Source organism: Nomascus leucogenys, chromosome 5, assembly GCF_006542625.1.
Source record: "Nomascus leucogenys isolate Asia chromosome 5, Asia_NLE_v1, whole genome shotgun sequence".
Lineage (NCBI taxonomy): Eukaryota > Metazoa > Chordata > Mammalia > Primates > Hylobatidae > Nomascus > Nomascus leucogenys.
Window position 1 is genome coordinate 128,940,569 of NC_044385.1, and position 22,539 is coordinate 128,963,107.

The 22,539-nt window shown below is 43.3% G+C and overlaps 1 protein-coding gene and 1 long non-coding RNA gene across 2 annotated transcripts; both read right to left on the reverse strand.

Annotated features, from left to right (window-relative positions):
• Nucleotides 1-629: 629 nt before the first annotated feature.
• METTL21C (methyltransferase like 21C) lies at nt 630-9,569 on the reverse strand. The gene is made up of 4 exons (XM_030812535.1): nt 9,253-9,569; nt 5,706-5,857; nt 1,827-1,944; nt 630-1,300 (listed from the first exon to the last, which is right to left on the reverse strand). The coding sequence occupies exons 1-4, from the start codon at nt 9,440-9,442 to the stop codon at nt 906-908; spliced, it is 855 nt and encodes a 284-aa protein (XP_030668395.1). The 5' UTR covers nt 9,443-9,569; the 3' UTR covers nt 630-905.
• A 5,134-nt stretch (nt 9,570-14,703) lies between these two features.
• Nucleotides 14,704-21,250, reverse strand: LOC115835115. Its single transcript, XR_004030036.1, has 3 exons — nt 21,131-21,250; nt 18,027-18,139; nt 14,704-16,468 (listed from the first exon to the last, which is right to left on the reverse strand). It is a non-coding gene; the product is annotated as an uncharacterized LOC115835115 (long non-coding RNA).
• Between the last annotated feature and the right edge of the window lie 1,289 nt (nt 21,251-22,539).

Here is a 22,539-nt window from a genome sequence, read left to right on the forward strand (position 1 = left end):
TAACTATTTGTAGTTAGAATTTACAAATAAGATTGAGTTTTCACTATTGACATTTGGCAACCCTGCTAAACTCTTACAAATTCCAATAATTTCACTGTGGATTGCCTGCAGTTCCAGCGGTTGGTAAACTATGAGCTGTGAACCAAATCTAACTCAAGGCCTGTTTGGGCAGGCTAAGAAGGTTCTTACCTTTTCATAAATGGTTGTAAAAGCAAAAAAAAAAAAAACAGTTATATATATATATATATATATATATATATATAATGTAGAACAGTATGTGACTGGAGAGCCTAAAATATTGTGAAAGAAGCAGACAATACAGAAATTAACTAGAAATTATTAAGATAATTGACACAGAGGGAGAGTCTTTGTAAATTAAGAAGTTCTTAAGACAACATTGTTCTCATTCCGACAGTTTTTTCACTTTTAATCAACTTTAAGCCTATTAACTGTTTTCTATCATTCAATATCCTCTTTTTGCTGCAGTTAAAAATCTGCAAAAGTAGATTCTTCAAACTAAGATATAGTGGCTCTGTGAAGCCCAGTTTCAAAAAGCATGTGACAAGACTATATTGTCAAGTTTAAACATATGCTCTATAGCAGAAATAGGGAAGAAATGCACTTATTAATTTATCCATGTAAGAGTTATTAAACATGTAACTTCTTTGGATCCAACAAAGCTACTTTCATGGTTTTATGTTGTTCTTTTTAGATATTTAGATTAACCAGATAATCTTATCTTCGAAATTAGAAAGTTTCTGCAGTATTGTTACATTTGTTCCAATATACAAGTTGTTTCTATGCACTACCTTCTCAATCCTATAAAAGAAGTCTTTATTACCAAAGCAATTTCTAACACACTGCTCGAAAGACACACTAACCTTGCGAAAGGCATTTTGTTGGATTTAGTCCCATTTTAGTATCCCCTTAAAAAGTTTGACTGATGACTCTGGATATTCAGCCAACAGTGTTGTGTCAAAAACTTGCTTGAATTTATCTAAAAATTCATAGTCGGTGCTGAACCTGAATTTGTTTGCCCAAAGCAGCACCGTCCCTGGCTGGGAAAGGTACACCATGGTGGCAAGCAGCTTGTCCAGGAAGTAGTGATGGTAGACCACATCCGAGGCTAGGACGTAATCGTAGTAAAAAGCTGACTTGGGAAAGTTTTTGTCCAGGTCTTCCCCCCATACCAGTTCTCTCACTTCAGGCAGATGTGCTGTACGTTGTCGTGTGTTTTTTAAAAGATTGTATTGAAGGTTTCCCAGGACATCAGGCAAATCTGTTGCTGTGACTTGAGCTCCTAAGAGGAAAAGAAAAATTGCAACAATGACCTGGAAACATCTGGGCAGCCACAGTGTACATATACCCAGGGAGAAACACAAGAAACAACTGGATTCCTTAGCCTTGGCTCTATTGGTGGGTGGGCTGGACATGTTTGACCTAATGTGGGCTGGCTCATTCTTTCTTGTGGGTGGTCTTGTCCTGTGCACTGTAAGATGATGAGCAGCCTCCCTGGCCTCCAACCACCTGATGTCAGTAGCTCCCCCACCTCACCCCACCCCTGGGATTGACAACAGAGATTCAGAGTCATGCCTCTGGACTCAACCTCGTCCCATGGAAACTGGTTGATTGGAGTTTATTAACCTCTCCGAGACTCAATTATCTCTGTGGATAACAGCAGTAATTCCTGCCGCATGACATTCTGGGGAGAGTCACTGAGTGAAGTCAGGGCCAGGCACCTAAACCACAGCCTGTCATAGAGTAAGCACTTGCTATTGTTGCTACAGTAAAGGTCTGGATACTAGGTCAGGAATAAATAAACAAACCTAAAATACTGGCCACAATGGAAACAAGGCCTGGTCCAGCACCAATTTCAAGTATTTTTGCATCTTGGAAATTCAGTTCCTCGGCATGTTCCTCCAAATATTGACACAAAGCCGTAGCCTAAAAAATAATTATAACTTTTCATGTGGGCATTGGAACATTGGAAGCCAGTAGCAACCCTTTCTGGCACCCAAATTTAAATACTAAAAGACATGTTATTACATATGTTCAGTTTATATTCATAAGAACCCAAATGTACACTCAATGCCATATTTAGACCTCTGAAATAAAGAAGTTATAATAAATTGCATCTAAGGAACTGGGGAAAAAGATTTGTTAAACTGCCTCCTAAATCTCCAAAGAATAGGAAGAACAGTAGATCAGCTTAGCTCTTTCAAATCAGGGCAATGTTGAGCTAAAAAAACAGCAACTTCTTCCACTGGTTTAATCATGTTGGGTCTCCAACTGCTTTAAGAATGTTGTTTTACGTTAGAATTCTTTCTTGTAAGAGAGTTTTCTTAATTATAGAAATAATTTTTTAAAATGTCATTTTATAAACTTGAACACCTCTTTCCTGGCTCCTTTACCAAAATTCAGGTTGGCGAGCGCTTTGCCGTATTGAACAACGGGTTAGTGACTTTTATTGAAGTGGTTAGTCTAAGAAACAGACTGTTCAGAAACTGCTTCTCAGACTTCAGTGTGCAAACAGATCCCCTGGATAGCTTGTTAAGGATGCAGATCCTCATTCAGTAGGTCGAGAGTGGGGCTCAAGATCCTGCACGTCTAAACAAGCCCTGACATGATGCTGATCTGCTGGCGCATGGGCCCACTTTGAGTAGTAGCAAGGAGATATTTTTTAATGTTTCATATATCAACAAATATTGTTAGTTTTTTATACAGGAAATCAAACATCCCTTTTTTCTTTATTCATTCTCTTCTGCCTCCACCTTCCTCTAACCTTCCCACAAAGAGTAAAGGGTATTTGATTTGCATTGATTGCTGAGGTGTTTTCATGTATGGCAATGAGGCATCAACTAGCAGTGCCCTGGATTGGAGAGATTAGGAAGAGTTATGAGAAGAAATGACAAAAAGTTACTTAAATTTGAGTATAAATAGCCCAGAGTGAGGAATGTGAACACTGAGATTTAAAAATCAATGAACTCTATAATTTACTTATACATTTAGGCCCTAGCTAAAGATATGCCCCCATCTTCCTCTGGACTCTACTTTCTATTTGGGGCCCAGTTTGGAGTGGGGACAGCCAGGATGATTGGAGACGTGTCACTCTTAGGATTATGAGTGGTAGGTTTAGTAGCCAACCTGACCCTGTACATCACTCCATTTCATCCTCATCTGTTCATGTTGAACTGCCACTGGCAAAGATGAATATGACGCAGTCACCTCTACTGTCTGGGAACTCAGTGGTGGGGCTTAGGGGCCATGTCAGCCAATTACAAACTGAATTCTGGGGAGGTAAGTGCTGTAGAGGAGGCAGACAGCAGGTTGAGGGGAGAGGGGTCACCACAGAGCCGCCGAGGAGTCAGGGCTGACTTCATGGGGCTGGGGAGAAGCCAGCTGGTGTGGAAGGCCAGGGCGGTGGGTGAAATAGCAACATGGGTGTGACGTAAATAGCACCAACTGCAGCACACTGCAGGGAGCTCCAGAGATTAGAAGGGAAAGTTTTGAAGAAAGGAGTTCTTTGGTCCTTAAGGAGAGAAGAGAAGTATTCGCTCTGGGGGCTGGGAGGAGGGGGTCAATATCAGGAAAAGAGTGTCACCTAGAGCCATTCAGAGGGCAGCTCTGAGGAACTTCCTGGAGATGCCTGCAGGGGTCCTTCCTGGTGCCCTGCCCTGAGAGGGGCTGGCCCCAGGGTGTCATCTGGAGACAAAGCTTTTCTCGGGGACAGCTATGTCTTTTGACATTGCAAACACTCCCCCCAGCCCCTAGTCCTGTTAGCAAACTCTGAAGAGATCTTTTCACAGAGTTGCACCTGAAGTCGCACAGGAAAAGGGTGCCATCCCGCTCTAGACACCCTTCTTGTGCAGCTTTCAGGAAGCAGGTTTCGTGAGAGGCTAGTGTTTGGTGCATGAGTGATACCTTGTTCAGAACAAAACAGTCAGGTGGACAAATATTCTTTTTTCAATTTCTGATCCCTTTTTTTTATTATTATTATTTTAAAAGGGAGACGGAGTCTCACTGTGTTGCCCAGGCTGGTCTCAAACTCCTGAGCTCAAGCGATCCTCTTGCTTCGGCTTCCGAAAGTGCTGGGATTACAGGCATAAGCCAAATGCCCAGCCTCTGATCTCTTACTATACCACTTTCTCACTACACCACTGCTGTCGTCTATTTGCCGAATGTGTTACAGTAGGAAGCTGTGAATAGTTTGGTGATTTTCAAACTTGTTTTTAAGGCAAAGAAAAGCCTCTGGTGGAAGGAAATTATGTGCATAAGGTGTGAAAATAGAGCTCCGTGTTTGGGAGTGACTGAAGGTCGACACCTGAGAGCCTGAAGCCCTTTGGCTACCCTTCTCCCCATCCTGTGCCATCGCCAGATGACCCGAGGGAGCCCCGTGGAACCACTAACCAGGACTACTCAATGTGGGGGCCCTGGCCCAGCAGATATGCATCACCCCGGAATGTGTAAGACCTCCTGAATCAGAATCCGCATTTTAACAAGACTGCAGATTGAGAACTTCTGATCTGGAGCCTTTCTAATCACTGACAACATCTGCAGTGGGAAAAGCAACCACGCTGGCTCTGAGGGCCACTGTCCATCTTGGCTCTGCCCTGCACCCCAGTCGGGAGCTTTACCACGCCAGCAGACTGGCCTGCGTTCCTGTTTCCTCAGCTGAAAGGTGGAAAGAATATTACTTTAATGAGGACAGCTCATGTGAGCTTACGCTAGGACTTCATTTAATCTCGCAACCTGAAATTAATTCTCACAATTCTGACAACCATGTCAGGAGCGCTGCAGACATTACTACCACCCTGGGTTTTAAATATGGAAATGAAGGCAAACAGAGGTGAGGTGAACATTTGTGACTACCCAGCCCTGAAATGGCAGCTTTTCTGACTCAAAATCCAGAGGACTTCCCCCATTTCAGCACCATCCTCTCAGGGCTGTGGCAGGAGTGACATGCCACGAAGTCATGCTTCCTAAACATCCCTACCGACACAGCCCCCGTGGAAAAGAGATGAATGGCTGGCCGGCCGGGCGTGGTGGTTCACGCTTGTAATCCCAACACTTTGGGAGGCCGAGGTGGGCAGATCACTTGAGGTCGGGAGTTCAAGACCAGCCTGGCCAATATGGTGAAACCCTATCTCTACTAAAAATACAAAAATTAGCTGGGCGTGGTGGTGCACACCTGTAGTCCCAGCTACTCGGGAGGCTGAGGCAGGAGAATTGCATGAACCCAGGAGGTGGAGGTTGCAGTGAGCCAAGATCATGTCACTGCACTCCAGCCTGGGCAACAGAGTGAGACTCCATCTCAAAAGAAAAAAAGAGAGAGAGGGAGATGAATGGCTGAGGGTCGATGGGCATGGCTCGGAGATGCCCACTGCAAAATCTGAACTCTAAATCCCTGGGTTTTTTCTTAACAATTTATACAAGTTTTGCATTCAATTCCTCATATAGCTGAGTTTATTTAATATAAAAATAATGTTTCAAGAAACAGAGCTTAAAGCAAAACCAGTGTTTCTGAAAGAAACACTGTTTTTGCTGATCCCAAGCACACCACCAACACCCTCCGGGGGCGAGCAACTGAACCTCAAATTGAGAAGCACTGGATATGAAGGAACTTGACAAATTGTCCAAGGCAACTCGGAAGTACGGACTTGTTATCTCCAGAAATCCTGACATCACAAACGTGACAGTTCTCTCACCCCTGGCCACACCACCGCTCCGTAACTCTCTATGGATTCTTGGATGACAATCTCCTTTCCTGCAAACCGATAATGCTCCTGAGTGTAGCTGGCGTAATTTGTAGGAACAAATTTCTGGAGGCTATGAAGAGATAGTTCTATCTTGTTGGATTCTGTGAAGCAGAAAAATAAAACGGAGTTCATGATTTGTTCAAATCCAGTGCAAAGACACACTTGGTGTAATTGCTAAGATGGCATTAGATTGAACGACCTTTCCATAAACAGAGGGGATGATGCTATCAAGGAGAACGGCTGCAGATTGGCACAAAATTGAATTATATGGGGTGATGGGGACATGAAATTTGGATGTGACAGTTTTATCAGATGACAAAATGCCAAAGAATGCTCTGGACCTTTTCTTTATTTAGGGGAGGACAGAAGGTGTGTGGATCGGTCCCCACCCTACATTTTGCTGATGGAAAAATGGTGAACTTACCAGCAAAATTGCACAAATGAGCTGTCTGGATACAGAGGAACTAGGTAAACACAAACCTGCCTTTTTTTTTTCTTTTTGAGACAGAGTCTCACTCTGTTGCCCAGGCTAGAGTACAGTGGTGCAATCTCAGCTCACCGCAACCTCTGCTTCCCGGGTTCAAGCGATTCTCCTGCCTCAGCCTCCTGAGTAACTGGGATTACAGGCGTGCGCCACCACGCCCAGCTAATTTTTGTATTTTTAGTAGACACGGGGTTTCACCATGTTGGTCAGGCTGGTCTCAAACTCCTGACCTCGTGATCCACTCACCCTAGCCTCCCAAAGCACTGGGATTACAGGCGTGAGCCACCACACCCGGCCAGACCTGCCTATTTTTAGGTCTTGAAGTGAAGTAGCATTCCCACATGTTGGCTGGAGCATGTTCCTTCAATCTTTCCTACAATTGCTACTCAAAAGGTAGAGGCCCAGCCAGCCCCACAGCCCTGGGGGAGGATGTCAGCTGAGCTCTGGCTATTAAGTTACTATTGCTTTAAATACTCCTTTAAACCCATGACCCACGCTAGCAGCTCTCAAATGGCACATAAAATGAGAGGAAAAGAGCACCTGATCGGGCTGACATCAAGGGATCACAAGTGTTTGCAGGTTTTCTAGAGTGTTTAGGAATAAAAGAGCAGTGAGGCAAAGTGTGTGGAAGAAGGATCAGGAGCAGAGAAAAAGGTGTTGGTCCCAGTGGTGGGAAAGAATTAACAGTGCGGAGAGTAGCGGGGAGGAAGTTCAGTTTTGTTTGCATGAAACCTGCCTTTGTGGCCTGGGATATGACTGTAAAATGTTTAACCAGGGGTAAAATATGGGCTTTGGACAAAGGTAGAAGGGGCAGCCGGTGAACATTGGAAGTGTTTTAATCTGAAATAGGCACTCAGGGTGGAAGGCAGGAGGAGGTGAATACGAGGCAAAGGGAAGTGGGTCTTGGAAGAAACCTGGTCAGCAGGGCATCCCTCAGGTCGAGGGCAGGGCCTTGGGGTGTTTCAGGTCTCACTCATTCCATACGTACTGGAAGAGTTCCATGCCACTGCTCTGCAAAGGCTGGTAACAGCTCCACAGTAAGTAGAGGGATTTGGAGTGAGCCTTTAAAAATAGTCACAACCATTTGACAATGCCTGTTGAATCTAACTACAAACAAAACCTGGAGCTTGTATTTTATGTGTCTCTATATATTTTCATTTAATTTCTCTAGAAATTCATTTTTGTTGTATATTACAAAAGCATCAGTGTGCAGCACACTAAAAAAAAAAAGGTGAATGAAGTGACTCATTTGTAAATTAGCATCATGGGTGCCTTCAGCTCTTCAGAGTGCTGTTTTAGCCTGTGACTTTGATTTAGTATTTTCTACCACTTTGAAGGAGAATTCTCTGCCCTGACAAAAAAGGCGAGCTTCCAGAAACCTGGGACCTCAGCGAACCTGCAAGACCCCTCTAATAAAGGTAACCAATTCAGTCCTGAGACCTTGTCCTTTGCAGTCACCTGCCCTGGTAGGAGGCTGTAGGGAGATTGTAGGGAAAGGAGGGAGCACTGTAGCTTTCCCCACCTCTTTTGGGAAGCCACTGACATCTAACAGAACCCCAGCTCCTACCACAGGGCTGAGAGACTGGCTCTGAATTCTGGTTTAGACGCAGGAGGAAGGCCGAAGAATAGAGTGATTAATGTTTCATAACTAGTTCAGCAAGAGGTGATTGACAGTGTTTGACGATTGCTCTGGAGTAAATACTCCCACCGTGCCGATTTCAGAGAAGCAGCATGACATCGCTGGGGAAAGACGTGCAGTACCTCGCCACTGTGTAGTGTTCCTACCGTACAGACACCACAGACACGATTAACCTTGAGGGCATAGATATTAGGAAGAGGTAATAGAATAATCGATGATGAGTTTTGAGTATTTATCAACTTCGCTTTTAATATATCTTTGTCTTTAATATAATCTATTTAATCATAAGATTCTAACTTAAAGTTGAATGATGGTTATATATAACAACCAGCTACAAAAATTGCTGAAATTCAGGTGCCAGTACAAACCATCTCCAGCACACCGCTGGGTGGTGGCTCAGAGCATCAGGGACCTGCACCAGCCCCTGCCAGCTTCCCTGTCCTGCCCCACTCTCATCCAGGCCATGCCTGTCCCTCCTTCCATATGTCACCATCTGGGGACTTATTTTTCTCTAGAGACTAGGAAGAGTAAGTAGGCTGATTTTGAATGGCTCATCATTTCACAGGTAAATAAACTGACAAATACTAAGCTTGACAGCTACACTTTTCCAATCAACATTGTAAGGAAACATAGACATACACATATTCTCTCATAAGACCCTGTGAGGTTCTACAATGATAAAGAAATGTATGTTTTTGTGCCTGAAATATTTTCATTTATTCTCTCTGTGCTATTCTGACAGTTTTAGAGAGATCAGATTTTCAGATAAGGTAGAGTTGCATTTTTATGTAAACAATTCAGTAAAAATAGACAACATTCTCATTTATTAAAGTTGGGATATATTTTTACTACCTTTAATTATAAACACTGTAAATGCTGCGTCTTGGCTTTTATTAGATCATTTGTTATGTCTATTATTTATTTACACTGAATCCATGCCCAGAAATGTAACCCTAAACTGTTACATTGTCCTAATGGGGAAATACAGTTTGATTTATAAAGATTCACTGTATGACAAAGCTGCCAAGAATGTATTTTGGTGAAAAGCAGAAATGAACCTAGATTTTTTTTTCTTCTTTTTAAGTTCTTGTTACAAAAATACAGCAAGCTTAGATCTATACATACAGTAAAAACAAATGTGTGAACTTTGATAAGTAAATAACGAAAAAACAGGAATTACTTTCAATAAGTAAATAATGAGAAAACAGAAATTATGTTTATGCTTGCAAAACATTTTTCTGCTAAGCTTCATTATAGTAAAAAATCTAATGTTAAAAGGAAATGGAAATTCTTGTCACTGAAATTTACTTGAAAATGTCATCGCCAGGAAAGCAACTGAGGAAAACTGTTGAAGTGATGAAGAAGGAGGTTACCTTCTAGGACTCCCCCGGTGCTGTCTTTCTGCGGAGCCGCCTTCTTCTCGGCCTCTAACCAGCCACCCGGGGAGCTGAGTCCTTCCCTCTGGCGCCCGGGCTGCTGCGCGGAGCTCAGACACACGTCCATAGCCCGAGCCTGCTGAGAGGAAAGAGCTGGACAAGGCCGGAGTCGCTCGGCCCAAGACATTCCCGAAGAGCTCCGAAAGGTGTAGCTTATCTGAGCTGAAAAGAACGCCTGCTTTTCAGCTTAGTTCCCTGAGTGAGCAAAGCAGCCACCCAAGGAGCTGTTACCCTGGCTTTGCTGAGCAAGATGCGGAGAAACCATTACATATTAGTGAACCTATGTGCGTGAAGAAATGCAAAAACAGCAGCTTTGGCCTGAAAACCAGTTTTATGTTGCTCAGGGGCCTAGAGCAAGTTTTTGTTCTTTTGAAAAGTTATTCTTTGCCATCGTCCTCCCCACTCCAAATATTGCAGCCCATCACTAAGTTCTGGGACTCTATACTGTATCTCTAATAACTTTCGGACCTGAATCCTAAAATCTATCCAGACTTGCATACCACTGGGGGTACGTGTGGATTCTGGGGTTAATGACATCATGGATGAGAAGCTGGGATTTGGAGCAAACACAAGGCTACTCTGCTTTCCTCCGAGGCTCTATTGCAAGACAGTAGAAAGCACTGGGCCGGGGCCAGGAGCTCGCCTTGGCTCCCGCTCCAACACTGGGCAACGCACTCAGTCCCTCAGAGCGCATTTCCTCATCAGCGAAAAGGCGATCCCAATATCCGCCTACCTCCTAAGGCTGCCCTGAGAAACGGAAGAGTGAACGTGATTATTAAAGTGCAGGAAATGGTACCTGGTCCAGAACAAGACACCTAGATATTGGGATCATTGATTGGTCTCAAGATAACGATGCCTGACGTTGCTGGAGGAATTCTCACATTGTTGTGAGTTCTTGAAGGGCTTGGTGTGTATTCATTGAATCCTCACAAAAACCCTATGAGGTAGACACTGGCATGACGCCTTGCCTCAGATGAGAGAAATTCAGGCTCAGAGAGATTAAAAACCAGCGCAAGACCAGGCGCAGCTGGCCAGGGACGATGCCAGGAGTCAGAGCCAGGATGGGCCATCCAGCTGCAGTCTCCATTCTTACTCAGCAGGCAGGATGCAGCCCGCGTTGCCTTGGTTCTGACTTGGTTTTCCACGCCGCTTTGTCCTGAAACGTCTCATCATGTTTTGTGTATCTGAAGTCTACGCTGTCAGAGTGACATTTTGTGGTCCCTTTTACAAAATGTAAATGGTTCTCATCTGCGTTTACTGTCCTGGGTTTATTCCTCACACACACGAGTTGCTGCCCATCACATTGAGGTTCCATCCAACTGAGGATGGAAGCTGGAAACGCCAGTCACACCACAACTGACTAGCTCACCCAAGACCAGCACTAAATCCAGTCGTGCAGGCACGAAATTGCCCTCAGGGAACAAAGCATAAGACAGAGCGCCAGGCCCCCACCATGTGGGTAATTCTGTCTACACCTGGGAGAGGCTGCGTGCCCCACACATGTCTACACAACAGATTTCAAAGCAATGAGATTGTGGTGTAAGTAATGTGGCATTTTCATTGACTCTAGAATCAGATCATCAACTATTTGATACAATTTTCCAGCTCACCAAGCCAGCCGAGAATGCTCTACCAGGCTCTGATTCACAGGAGAATTTGTTTCTCTTACAGGTGCTCACTTGCTCCTTCTTTCCAACTTTCTCACAACTGCAGGAAGTGAATTGTTCCCCCTAGGAAATAGCAGACTGGGTGTTAGAAAGTACCTGGAGGGTCCGCAATGTAGACGTCTCAGCGCTGTGGTGAGAAACGTGCCTGCCTTTGACTCTTGGCTGTGCCATGTACAATCCAAGTAAATAATGTAGATGATGGTGACACCTGCTTCATTCTATGGTTGTGGGAATTAAGAGGGGTCGCCCGTGCAAAGCCTCCTGCACATACAATATCAACTGTTGTTATTGTCTTCAAAGTTACAGAGGAGACACATAGTGTGACATTGTATACGGAATTTCAACCTGTCACCATGGGACCCTGCACACTAAATCCAAGACATCTTCATTTTACATGCAAGAAAAGAACTATTTTCAGTCAAATACCAGGACAGTGTTCCTTGTGCAATGAAATGATAACCTCCCCATCACTGTAGACATGATAAATTAATTTTTCCCAAAGATAGCTGTGCATTGAAAAGCAATCTACAAAAGAACGACTGTAATCTACTGACTGACTGTTATTAGTTCAGCACATCTATGATCTACATCACATGTTCGTACTTAATAAAGAATTAGAAATGACTCCTTGTTAGTATGCCCAAAATAATTTTGAATTGTTACACATATCTTTACCTTATGCAGCAGAAGAGATTTGAGGCTTCTGTGCACTCTTTAATCCCCAATGTTTTATATAGGTCTACACCTGAAAGGATTAGCATTTTATGAACAAAAGCCAGCCAGTGGAAGCCCAAGTTATTTAGGGTAGCATTATCTACCAGTCCTGATAGAGACATTACTTTGCTAGAATTCTCTCTCTTTCTCTCTCTCTCTCTCTCTCTCTCTCACACACACACACACACACACACACATGCACGCACAGTCCTAGCAACATTAAATGGAATTCCCTTCAAAAGTTTCAGGAATATCACTGGAATAGAACAGAGGCTGCCCCTGTGGCATCCAGTTGCTGTGATGTGGTTGGAAACGTTAGACATCCAGTTCACTTTTCAAAGAAGTGGGTGGTGGACAGTTGCACAGACTTGCAAATTTTGTGCTCATTTGCCAAATTCCAGTAGCCACAGGGAGGGCATGCCCACCCAGCCTCTGCCTAGGACCCGTATCCAGGCAGCCAGAAAGAACACAAGGATCTACCAAGAGGAAGGGAATGCTTTTGGGAGGAAGAAAGGAGAACGTCTATCCATGAGAAGGGACAGGAGTGAAAGGCTTAACGTTTGAATTCGGGGGATTTAGAAAGAGCAGAGGGAAGAGGAAATCAGAAAAACTCTTCCAAGAAAAAGTAAGCCATTGTGATTTATTTAATTGAAATAAGTGATAGTCAAAAGGGAAGGAGGAAAATCATGTGCTCATTTGTGAAGCTCAGAAACCCTTAAAATAGAATATAGGTCATGTAAAGTAAAGCCTCAGACAAATGGGAATTAAAGAATCACTTGTGATAGGCTACATTCAGCCAGGGAGTTGGATGAATGGTGTTTTAACTTGAGTAGATATAAAGCCCATTTTTGTTTTTGTACCCACCCTTGGTACTCGTTTCTCTGGTGTCACTATTTTGTGTTCCTTATGTCAGTTTCTTTTCACTCAGGATGTTCATCTAGATGTGCTGTGGTCCTATGTAAATCGCCTTTCCCACTTTCTTAAATGATGGGGGATGAGCCGGCATTTGTTCCAGCTCTATTGTTCTAATGCTTTCTTATTCCCCAAATGCATCTAGTTCTATGATTGCATTCTACATCTCTGTGACTTATTTCTTCCAGGGGTCATCAGTCCCTATGAGAAACAGCAAAAAGATAGTCATAAGTACAATTTTACAAAAACCTTTTAAAAACTGATTGCAATGTATGTGAATATATGTGTGTATATTTATATACATATAGACACACACATAGAGACACATATGCATTCATTCTACAAGCTTTAAAATGAAGCAAAGGACAAAGGAAAAAATGTTGATCTCCTTTAATTCTGCTATCTAGAGAAAGAAACCTCACTAATTTTTTTTTGTATCAACTTCTAGGCTTTTTTTTTGTATAAACTTTTTAAAAGCTATTTTACTGAAAATGTGACTTGATAGAAACATGTACCTCTTTAACCTAGCATCCTATTAAGAGTTCCTTTTTAGGATGAGTTCATGTCCTTTGCAGGGACTTGGATGAAGCTGGAAACCATCATTCTCGGCAAAATAACACAGGAACAGAAAACCAAGCACCCCATGTTCTCACTCATAAGTGGGAGTTGAACAATAACACATGGACACAGGGAGGGGAACATCACACACCAGGGCTTGTCGGGGGACGCGGGACTAGGGGAGGGAGAGCATTAGGAGAAATACCTAATGTAGATGATGGGTTGATGGGTGCAACAAACCACCATGGCACGTGTATACCTATGTAACAAACCTGCACATTCTGCATGTGTACCCCAGAAATTAAAGTATAATAAAAATAAATAAATAAATAATTTTAAAAAGAGTTCCTTTTTAACACGTTCTTCAAAGCCATCTTTTAGATAGCTGCTTTAAGATATACATCAGAGCTCTATTGCCTGGAGCTAGATCACGGTAGATCAAAGGCTCTTAAATGCTGGACGTATCTGTAGGCAGAGGCTATGTCTAAACTGCCTGGAAGCTTTAACATGCATGAACTCCAGGCTCTGGCAATTCTTGTTTGCAGGTGTGAGAGGGAACCAAGAAGTTTGAATTCCCTGACTGAGAATTGTTCCCTGACATATAGTAGCACCTGGCACATAGTAGGCATTGTAGTTGCTGAATTTGTTATTGAGTGAACCTCTGAGTGCCCAAGCAGCCATGGGAAGACTCCAAAGTTTCAGGGAGGGATTGGCGGGGGACAGGGCAGGGAGAGAACAGGGCAGGGACACACAAGTTGTTTTCAAATAGTTGAAGTGCAGCCCATGAAAAGGATTAGTCCTCCTGCATGGCTTCGGAGGGCACGCTGATGAAGTCAGTTACTGGGAAGCAGATTTGGGCTCAACAGGAAAGAACTTTCTAACAAGTAGAACAATGGAACAATTGATCCCAAGAAGCCTACATAATGGAAAGTGGGCCAGATTTGGAGTCAGAAGATACAAGATTGAATCAAAGGCTCAATAAGGAGGCTATTCATGTGCTGTCACTCGCCTCTCTCCGTCAGGATGGGCACTGCCCTTTTTCCTACAGAATCTGGCTCTCTTGGGCTGTTGTTCTCAAGGGGGAGTCCTCCCCTCTTGCCAAGGGGACATTCAGCAATTTGGGGGAGACATTTTTAGTTATCGCAATAGGGGATGGGATGCTCCTGGGATCTAGTGCGTAGAGGTTGCTGCAAAACCTCCTACGATGCACAGGACAGCCCCGCAGAGCAAAGAATTACCCGGCTCAGAATGTCTACAGTGCAAAGGTCAAGCCACCCTGGGCCAGGCAAAGGATCAGCATTGCCATGAAGGGTAAACCACAGTTGCCATCCTAGGTGTCTACTGACTGAGTGATGTCAGGTGAGTTGCTCCCTCCTCCCCTGTGTCTCAGTGTTCTCATCTATATGGTGGAGGTGGATTCGCATTGACAGAGGGATTAACACAGGACCAACCCTGAGCTGCATCTTTCAAGCATCCCAGAGGCCCCCATCTTACTTAGTCTGGTTTCTCGAAGAAGCAGACACAAAGGCAGGGATTTGAGTGAAAGTATTTTATTTGGGGAGTGTGAATAACACAGCAAGGAAAGTGGACGCAACCCAGGGAAAGGGTGACATCCTGCCACGTGTGTACCACAAGACCAGCAACAGAAGCAGGCGACCAGAGCTTAACCCCATGGGGAGACACTGGGAAAGGAGGCAAAACACACACTTCGGAATTATTCCCCTCCAGCTTCAGAGAGATCCGGTGGCATTTTTCCACCAGGACCTCAGCTACACATGCAGAGCAGCAGCCGGGGCACTCCAACACATCTGACAGACGTGAGAGAGGCAGGACAGCATCTGCTACAGCTTCATAAGATGCTGTTTTTCCTTTCCAGAATCATCAGGAGCAAGTGAAATTTTATATAACTGAAAGAATCTGGCACAGTGCCAGGTGCTCAGAAGGTCCTCAATAAATAAACGTCTCATATTATCTTGTATGTTGTTCAAACAGAGGGTTGAGTCCACAGGGCTCTTTGGAAGGGTTCTGGATCACTCACCTAATCATATGGAAAAGCTGAGCATCTGAAACCATCCCAATAAACTTTATTAAAGTAATCAGGGAAGAAGGGAGAGAAATGAGACTAAAACAAGCTTGCAGCACACCCAGCATGGATCATGAGGTCGGCCTGTTCTCTGACGCGCTTCCTTGCTGTTGTTTGTCTGTTGTCCTAGAATCACATAGACCCTGTTACAAGATTATAGATCCCCTTATCTACTCTAGAGATAACAACTGGAACCTTATGAAATGTTGTTTTCCTTTAAGATATTCTTTCCCGTCCTGCATGCCACTAAAACCATCCACATCGGCAGGTCTGAAGGACCCCACAAGAAGCTGACTCACCAAAGCACACAGGCCCCACATCCTGATGATTTCATCCTCCTCACCCTGACCAATCAATGACCCCAATTTTCCAGCCCCTCACCCTCCAAGATCCCCTTTAAAACCCCAACTCAGAACTCTCGGGGAGATGGATTTGAGGGTCTCCTCCCATCTCCTTGCTAGGAGCCCTGCAATCATTAAACTCTTTCTCTGCTGCCTCCTGGCTGTCTCAGTGCATTGGCCTGTTACTACCCAGTGGGCACACGAACCTGTTGGTCCTATAACACATCCGGCCTTGAGATATAAAGGGTCCAGGCCTGCTCTGGTTCCAGAGATCTCAGCAGCAGGAGTTCATGGACCTTCTGTTTAAACATTGCCATTGAAGGTCACAACTGCAGTCACCATCCATCACTGTGTATCTATGGTCAAGATTCAATGTCTAGGGAAAAAGATTCCGAGTGCTCTAACTTAGTTCTAAGTTCACCCCTATAATCAGGGGTGGGTTGTGTGGGAAGCCTTCCACCAAATCACAAAGAGCAGGCTGGCAACTCAAAGAAGGGATGCAGGGCCATAACCCATAAAAAGCAAGGGTTATAATAGCCCTCCTACCCTTCTTCTCACCCAGTGCATACATACTTCCTTATTTCCATAAATACAACTTCACAACGGAGACCCACCCTTTCTACAATGGAAAATAACCTGAAGTCTCTTCCAGCTATTGCAACTAAAGTCAATGGAGTTGCACTTCCCAAGTCCAAACCTCTAGATGATGTCCATTTCTTCCCTGGCTCCATTGCTTCTTCCATAACAGGCACATGATCCCCGGGGACCACTGACAATAACTTGATTGGCTGTTTCACCACAGCTCGCCCTGGGCTGCTATTCCTGTTCCCATCCCAGAATATGAATAGGAGGCTCATTGATTTCCACACTGATCTTTCCTAAAAGGTCCACAAAGGAAGAGATACTGATCAGACAAATGCAAGACATACCCACCTTGCCTACTTATAAGGGAGACTCAGTGGGAATTCCCTCCCAGAGAAGTGAGGGTTTCATTGGAGACACAGACGTTCTTCAAGAACCCTGGGAACCACTGATATTCAATGTGTGTGATTTCCAGTGTGTAATGGAGAAAAGGTCAAAGTGAAATCATGCAATTTTATAACTTCTGGTCCCTCAATTAGCTGGTAACACAGTGGCCCAAAGGTCAGAACCCTGTCTGTCAGATGGTCCAGGGCTGCTGCAATGCCCCCCGACCCAGCCCTGCATTGGCCAGACTTCTGGGGAAGTCCCCTGAGAGCAGCCGCTGAGACTGCCAGCTGCTTCTATATGGGATGCAAAGATCGAGGCCACTTAGAACACCTGTGCCTCAGGATTTTAAGACAGGATTCTTCCTGCTTTGGATTTGGCTCTGGTAACAATTAAATCCTGTACCCACTCAGGTACAGTGTCAAATCTCCACCTGCAGAGAAAGGAATTTTGTAAACTAAAATTTGTCAGACTTGTGAACATGTAAAATTTTACTTCTGTTTCATCTTAGATGACCAACATTACAAGTGAAGAAGGAAATAAAGCATAGGAGTAAAATAATCCAATAGGTTTGGAAACAGCAGTGAAATTATAGTCTTTTTATTTTAAAAATAGCACATGCCTGTCCCTAAGCATTCGAGCCCCAGGCTTCACTGCAGGGGATGGCCTGGCTGTCCATAAATCACCTGCCTTGTAAAGTGGCTCTGATCAAAGGCCAATGTGTTGCCTTGATAGACTTATATGCACTTTGGAGAACAGACATACTTAGTTTTTCACTTCTATTTTTTATTTTCTTTCCCCAATCTAGTCCTTAAAACAGATTTCCCCTCAAATAAATGTTATTGTAATTTTAGAAAAATCTCCAACTGCAACCATGTGTAAATCACAACGGGTAACTGCCGGGTTTCATGTTATCAAAATAGCCAAGAATGCTTTGCAGCTGAGCTATAAGCATGTGATATTAATTACATGGAGGAATGCCGTGCTTGGGAAACAAGTTTGGATGAGAAAATCTGACACTGAAAATGTGCTCGAAATAAGGCATACTCTGGCAACGACATTTATTCTATTTTCCACTTTAATAAATGATACCTTTCTGCAGCTCACTTTAATCCTCAAATAAATGAAGTGAAATAAATGTATCAGTGTGGAAACACCATATCTTCCCAGTGATTCAGCTTTGAAGCTGAGGAGGGGCAAGGATCCCTCGGTTCCTGTTTTACTGTGAGGCCTGGGAAGCAGCAGGAGAGGCTGCCCCATGACTCTGACACCCTACGACTCCCAGCCAGGAGCAGATGCCTCCAACGCTGTCCGTTCTTTCCATAGCGCCGTCCGCTGCTTGGACATGACACTTTTGAGAGGGGACTTAGTTGTCACTAATCATGCTCCGATTTTAGCAACAGCAGTTGACCACTGTTCAGAAAGATCATTTTTTCCCAACAGATTTCTATTAGGAAAGAATGTGTTTACCTGATGGAACTATTCTGGGATGTGGCACAATGCGGAATTCCTTTCATTCCTTCCCCTGTTCTAGGGGAAGGAATGGACTCAATTGGAGAGACATGTTCTCCTATGAGGCCATGCTGTCAAGGTTTGGGGGGAAATACTCTGAATTATTTAAATATCTATCCAGGTGAGAAGCAACAGAGAGCCTGTTCCTTGGAAGCTGAGCCCTCCCCCTTTCCAAATAAGTGGCCTAGATGTGCCTCTTCAGCTCTGGGTTCTGTTTGCTTCGTCTCTGACATAACACCTTTCACACCAACTCCACCAGGTTCTGGAAGGAAAAGCCTCTGGGAACTTCTCCAATCTGCTTCTCCCCCATTCTCTAGTAAAAAGCAAAGTCTTTGGGTGGAGAAATAATGAAGCCATTCAAGGAAGCTGCCTCCATAGCTGCACCTTCTCATGGACAACCACTGCCCCTTGCGTGCAGATCTTATATGACCAAGACAAACGTTTAGGGGACAAACCACTGAGATGCTGGCGGTTTGTTATCACACATACTTCTAGTCTAGCCTGATAGTGTGTGTGTGTGTGTGCGTGCATGTGTGGCTGTGTGCATACTCTTGTCAAATGATTATTCTACAAGCATGAAGAAAAGTACAGGGCACATCCTGCAATATTAGTGGGAGCTGATAAAAAGGGAATTTGTGTGTAATTCCTCCCTTTAACAGACTAAAGAAGAAAAGCTATATGATAACCTTGAAAGATATATAAAAAAGGTTTGGCACAAGTCAACATCATTCATGGTCTTTTAAAACCAACATAAATATTAGGTGACTTTGGCAGGGCCCAGTGGCTCATGCTATAATTCCAGCACTTTGGGAGGCTGAGGCAGGCAGATCACTTGAGGTCAGGAGTTTGAGACCAGCCTAAACAACATGGTGAAACTCGTCTCTACTAACAATACAAAAATTAGTCTGGTGTGGTGGCGGGTGCCTGTAGTCCCATCTCCTCCGGAGGCTGAGGCTGGAGAATCACTTGAACCTGGGAGGCGGAGGTTGTAGTGAGCTGAGATCGTGCCCTTGCATTCCAGTCTAGGTGACAGAGCAAGACTCTGTCTCAAAAAAAAAAAATGTGTGTATATGTGTATATATATATGTATATATATATATAGAGAGAGAGAGAGACTTCATAAACATGACAACATGTGTCCACTGAAAGCCCACATTAAATATATTCATTATTTATACATAATACACACATTAAATGGAGGAAAATTACAAAGACAGGAAAAAGACAACAATATCCACTGTCACTGTTCCTATTTAGCACTGTACAGAAGTCTGGACAGTATGATAAAAGCAAGGAAATGAAATAAGAGCTGTAACAATTGGAAACGAATAAACGAAGTTTCATGTTTGTAGATGACATGATTTTCTACATAGAATATGCAATCAATTCTATAGACAAACTATTTGGAAATAATGAAGGAGTTTATCAACTGTGTGTAAGTGTAAGATCCTGTACAAAAACAGCATTCTTTTTTTTTTTTTTTTTTTTGAGATAGAGTCTCGCTCTTGTTGCCCAGGCTGGAGTGCAATGGCACGATTTCCACTCACTAAAGCAACCTCCGCTTCCTGGGTTCAAGTGATTCTCCTGCCTCAGCCTCCCAAGTAGCTGGGATTACAGGCATGTGCCACCATGCCCGGCTAATTTTTTTATTTTTAGTAGAGACAGGGTTTCACCATGTTAGCCAGCCTGGTCTCGAACTCCTGACCTCAGGTGATCCACCCACCTCGGCCTCCCAAAGTGCTAGGATTACAGCCATGAGCCACTGCAACCAACCCCCAAAACAGCATTCTTATATATGAACAACAAAAATTTAGAAAGGGTAATTTTTAAAATATGCCATTTGCTATATAAAAATAATTCTAAAGTACCATGGAATAAAATATATTGAAAAATGTTACATGAAATTTTCTTTTTCTCAAGATCTTTCCCTGTAATTGATGGAGAGGCAGCTTCAAATAAATACTCTCATTACAGTGGGATAGAGGTAACATGAGCTATCATAAACCACCTGGTTATGACATTTACCAATGACACCTTTCTTTCTATAGCTGATGACTAGATCTTCAGCAAAATAAATCAGAAGCTTTTAGAGCTTCACGTGCTGCCCTTCTCCTTTCCCCTCCCCGCCCTCTTCTGCTCCTTCCTCTCCTTTCCTAGAGCTTAGTCAATGGGCAGCTGGAACTTCTAGCCCTGAGGGTGCTGGGTGCCCCGTAGCCAGGCCTGTAGGCCAGAAAACATCAAATCGCATGGTGCTGCCACAGTTAATTCATTGGTGTTCTTTTTCTCTCTCCGTCTCCAGCTCTGTTTGCTTTTTGTTGTCTTTCATTACTCAGTTAAAGTTAACTGCAAGTTTCATTTAGTTTTGTCAAAATAAATGGAAAGAAAACCCTGAAGCAGGAGATGAATGTAAACTGGGAAAATCTTGCAAAATCGCAAAGATAGTTCTTGGCACTTGTGTTAAAGAAAACATTATTCAGCGATGCTCGTTACAGCACAGTGAAGGAGATGTTATTCAGGATCATCAGGGTTGGGGGAGGAACCACGGCAGTGAGGTTTTGTTGGGGGGGAGATGGGGCTTGTGAAAATAAGTAATTCAAAATCGAAGCTGTTGGAACTTTAAATAATTTTAACCCTTAAAGGAACGTGATTATGGGGCCTGAGTCAGGTAAGCAGGCAGACATAACCCAGGCAACTGAAACCTGTGTTTCTCTGATTAGAGATTAGCCTTCTTCCTTCCCTACATTGTTCTATTAAATGTAAATGACTTAAGGGCCCCAGGGAAGACCTCCTCCCTATTCACTGTGGATCTTCATTATAGATTAGCTTTCTCCCTACCTTTCTCACACAAAGGCTTTATGGCTATCACATTGTCTTCAGATGCAATACTAAATATACTGTTTTAAATTGGAAAGAAAATGAAAACAAACAGAAGACAAGCTGTCACCATTTAAATTGCTGTAACTCATAAACCAGCTTTGTATAGAAAATGTTATAATCCAACTAAACTTCTCTGTTTTCTGCCTATATAAGCAAAACTTAATTTTTAACGTCAGAGCACCCACCTCATTTCTCTGGAGTCTGTGTTTCCCAGATGGATATTCTCAGCTTTTCAAAGCTTCAATAACTTCTTTCAAGCTAGGTTCTAATTCTTTGGTTATCTCAAGTTGACAGGGTCAAGTTCTACCACAGCAGGGACAAGTAAGAACTTATAGTCAAGGAGCAGGGAGGGGGTCAGTGGATAGAAAATTACTATGAGGTAACATCTGGGTAAGGAGGATTCTGGCTAAACCGACCTAACAGGATTCTTGCTGAAGACAGGTCGGGGTATGAGACATCACCTAGGGGATGGTGGTGGACGAGGAACCTTACCCTGAAGATGAGGAAGATGGAAGATGATCAGATATCAAGGGTTCTGGCCAAACTGACTTAGCAAGCTTCTTGCTAAAACTAGATTTCACAAAGAAGTGCACAGATAGACTAAGAAGTGGCATGAGGAACCTGGGTCATGCAAGAATTTTTGTCCCTTCCAGAGACAGAGGGCACTGAAATAGATACACTTCTCCCTGACACAGAGAAAGTTAACCTTCTAAAACCTCTAGAATGAAAGATGACATTTACAGCTTCTTATCTCTTAGATTTCAAATGCTATTGTCAACTGTAATACAACAAAAAAAAATGGTCTCTCTCCGTCTTCTCTCTTTTGAACAGGTTGGGGTCTTGCTCGCTCTGTTGCCCAGCCTGGTTTGCAGTGGTGCAATCACGGCGCATTGCAGCCTGGATCTCCTGGGCTGAAATGATCCTTCTGCCTCAGCCTCCCAAGTCTTTGGGATTATAGATGTGAACTACTGCACCTGACTAAAAATGGTCTCTTTATTACATTTTTCTTTTCTTTTTTTTTTTTTTTTTTTTAAAGAAAGATGGTCTCTTTTTCATTGGTATAATGAATACAACCCACTGGCCAAAGAAGAAAGAAATAAAAGCATGTGGATATATATGTGCATGTGGTGTGTGTGTGTGTACTGTCAAGAGACTAGTAATGTCACCTGATAGGTATACTGCTGCTTTTCAGTTTAAAAACCCCATCTATAAACACCATCTCATTTGATGCCCATGGCAATTGTGTAGGATCCATAGAAATGGCATAATCAATACTGGGGCACAGAAAGAGGAGGAGAGGTCCCTATTAGTCATCAAGGGCAGTGAGAAGGAAAATAATGAGTCAAATAAAAACAAACCAGCCATGAAAGAAAACATTGATATCCTGGACTTCATTAAAGCTTAAACTTCTGCTCTGCAAAAGACACCACCAAGAGAATAAGACACATCACAGACTGGGAGAATATATTTGCAAAAGACATATCTGATAAAGGATTTTTATCCAAAATATGCAAAAAAAACCTCTTAAAACCCAACGATAAGCAAATGAATAACTCAATCAAAAATGGGCGAAAGATCTGAACAGAAACCTCTC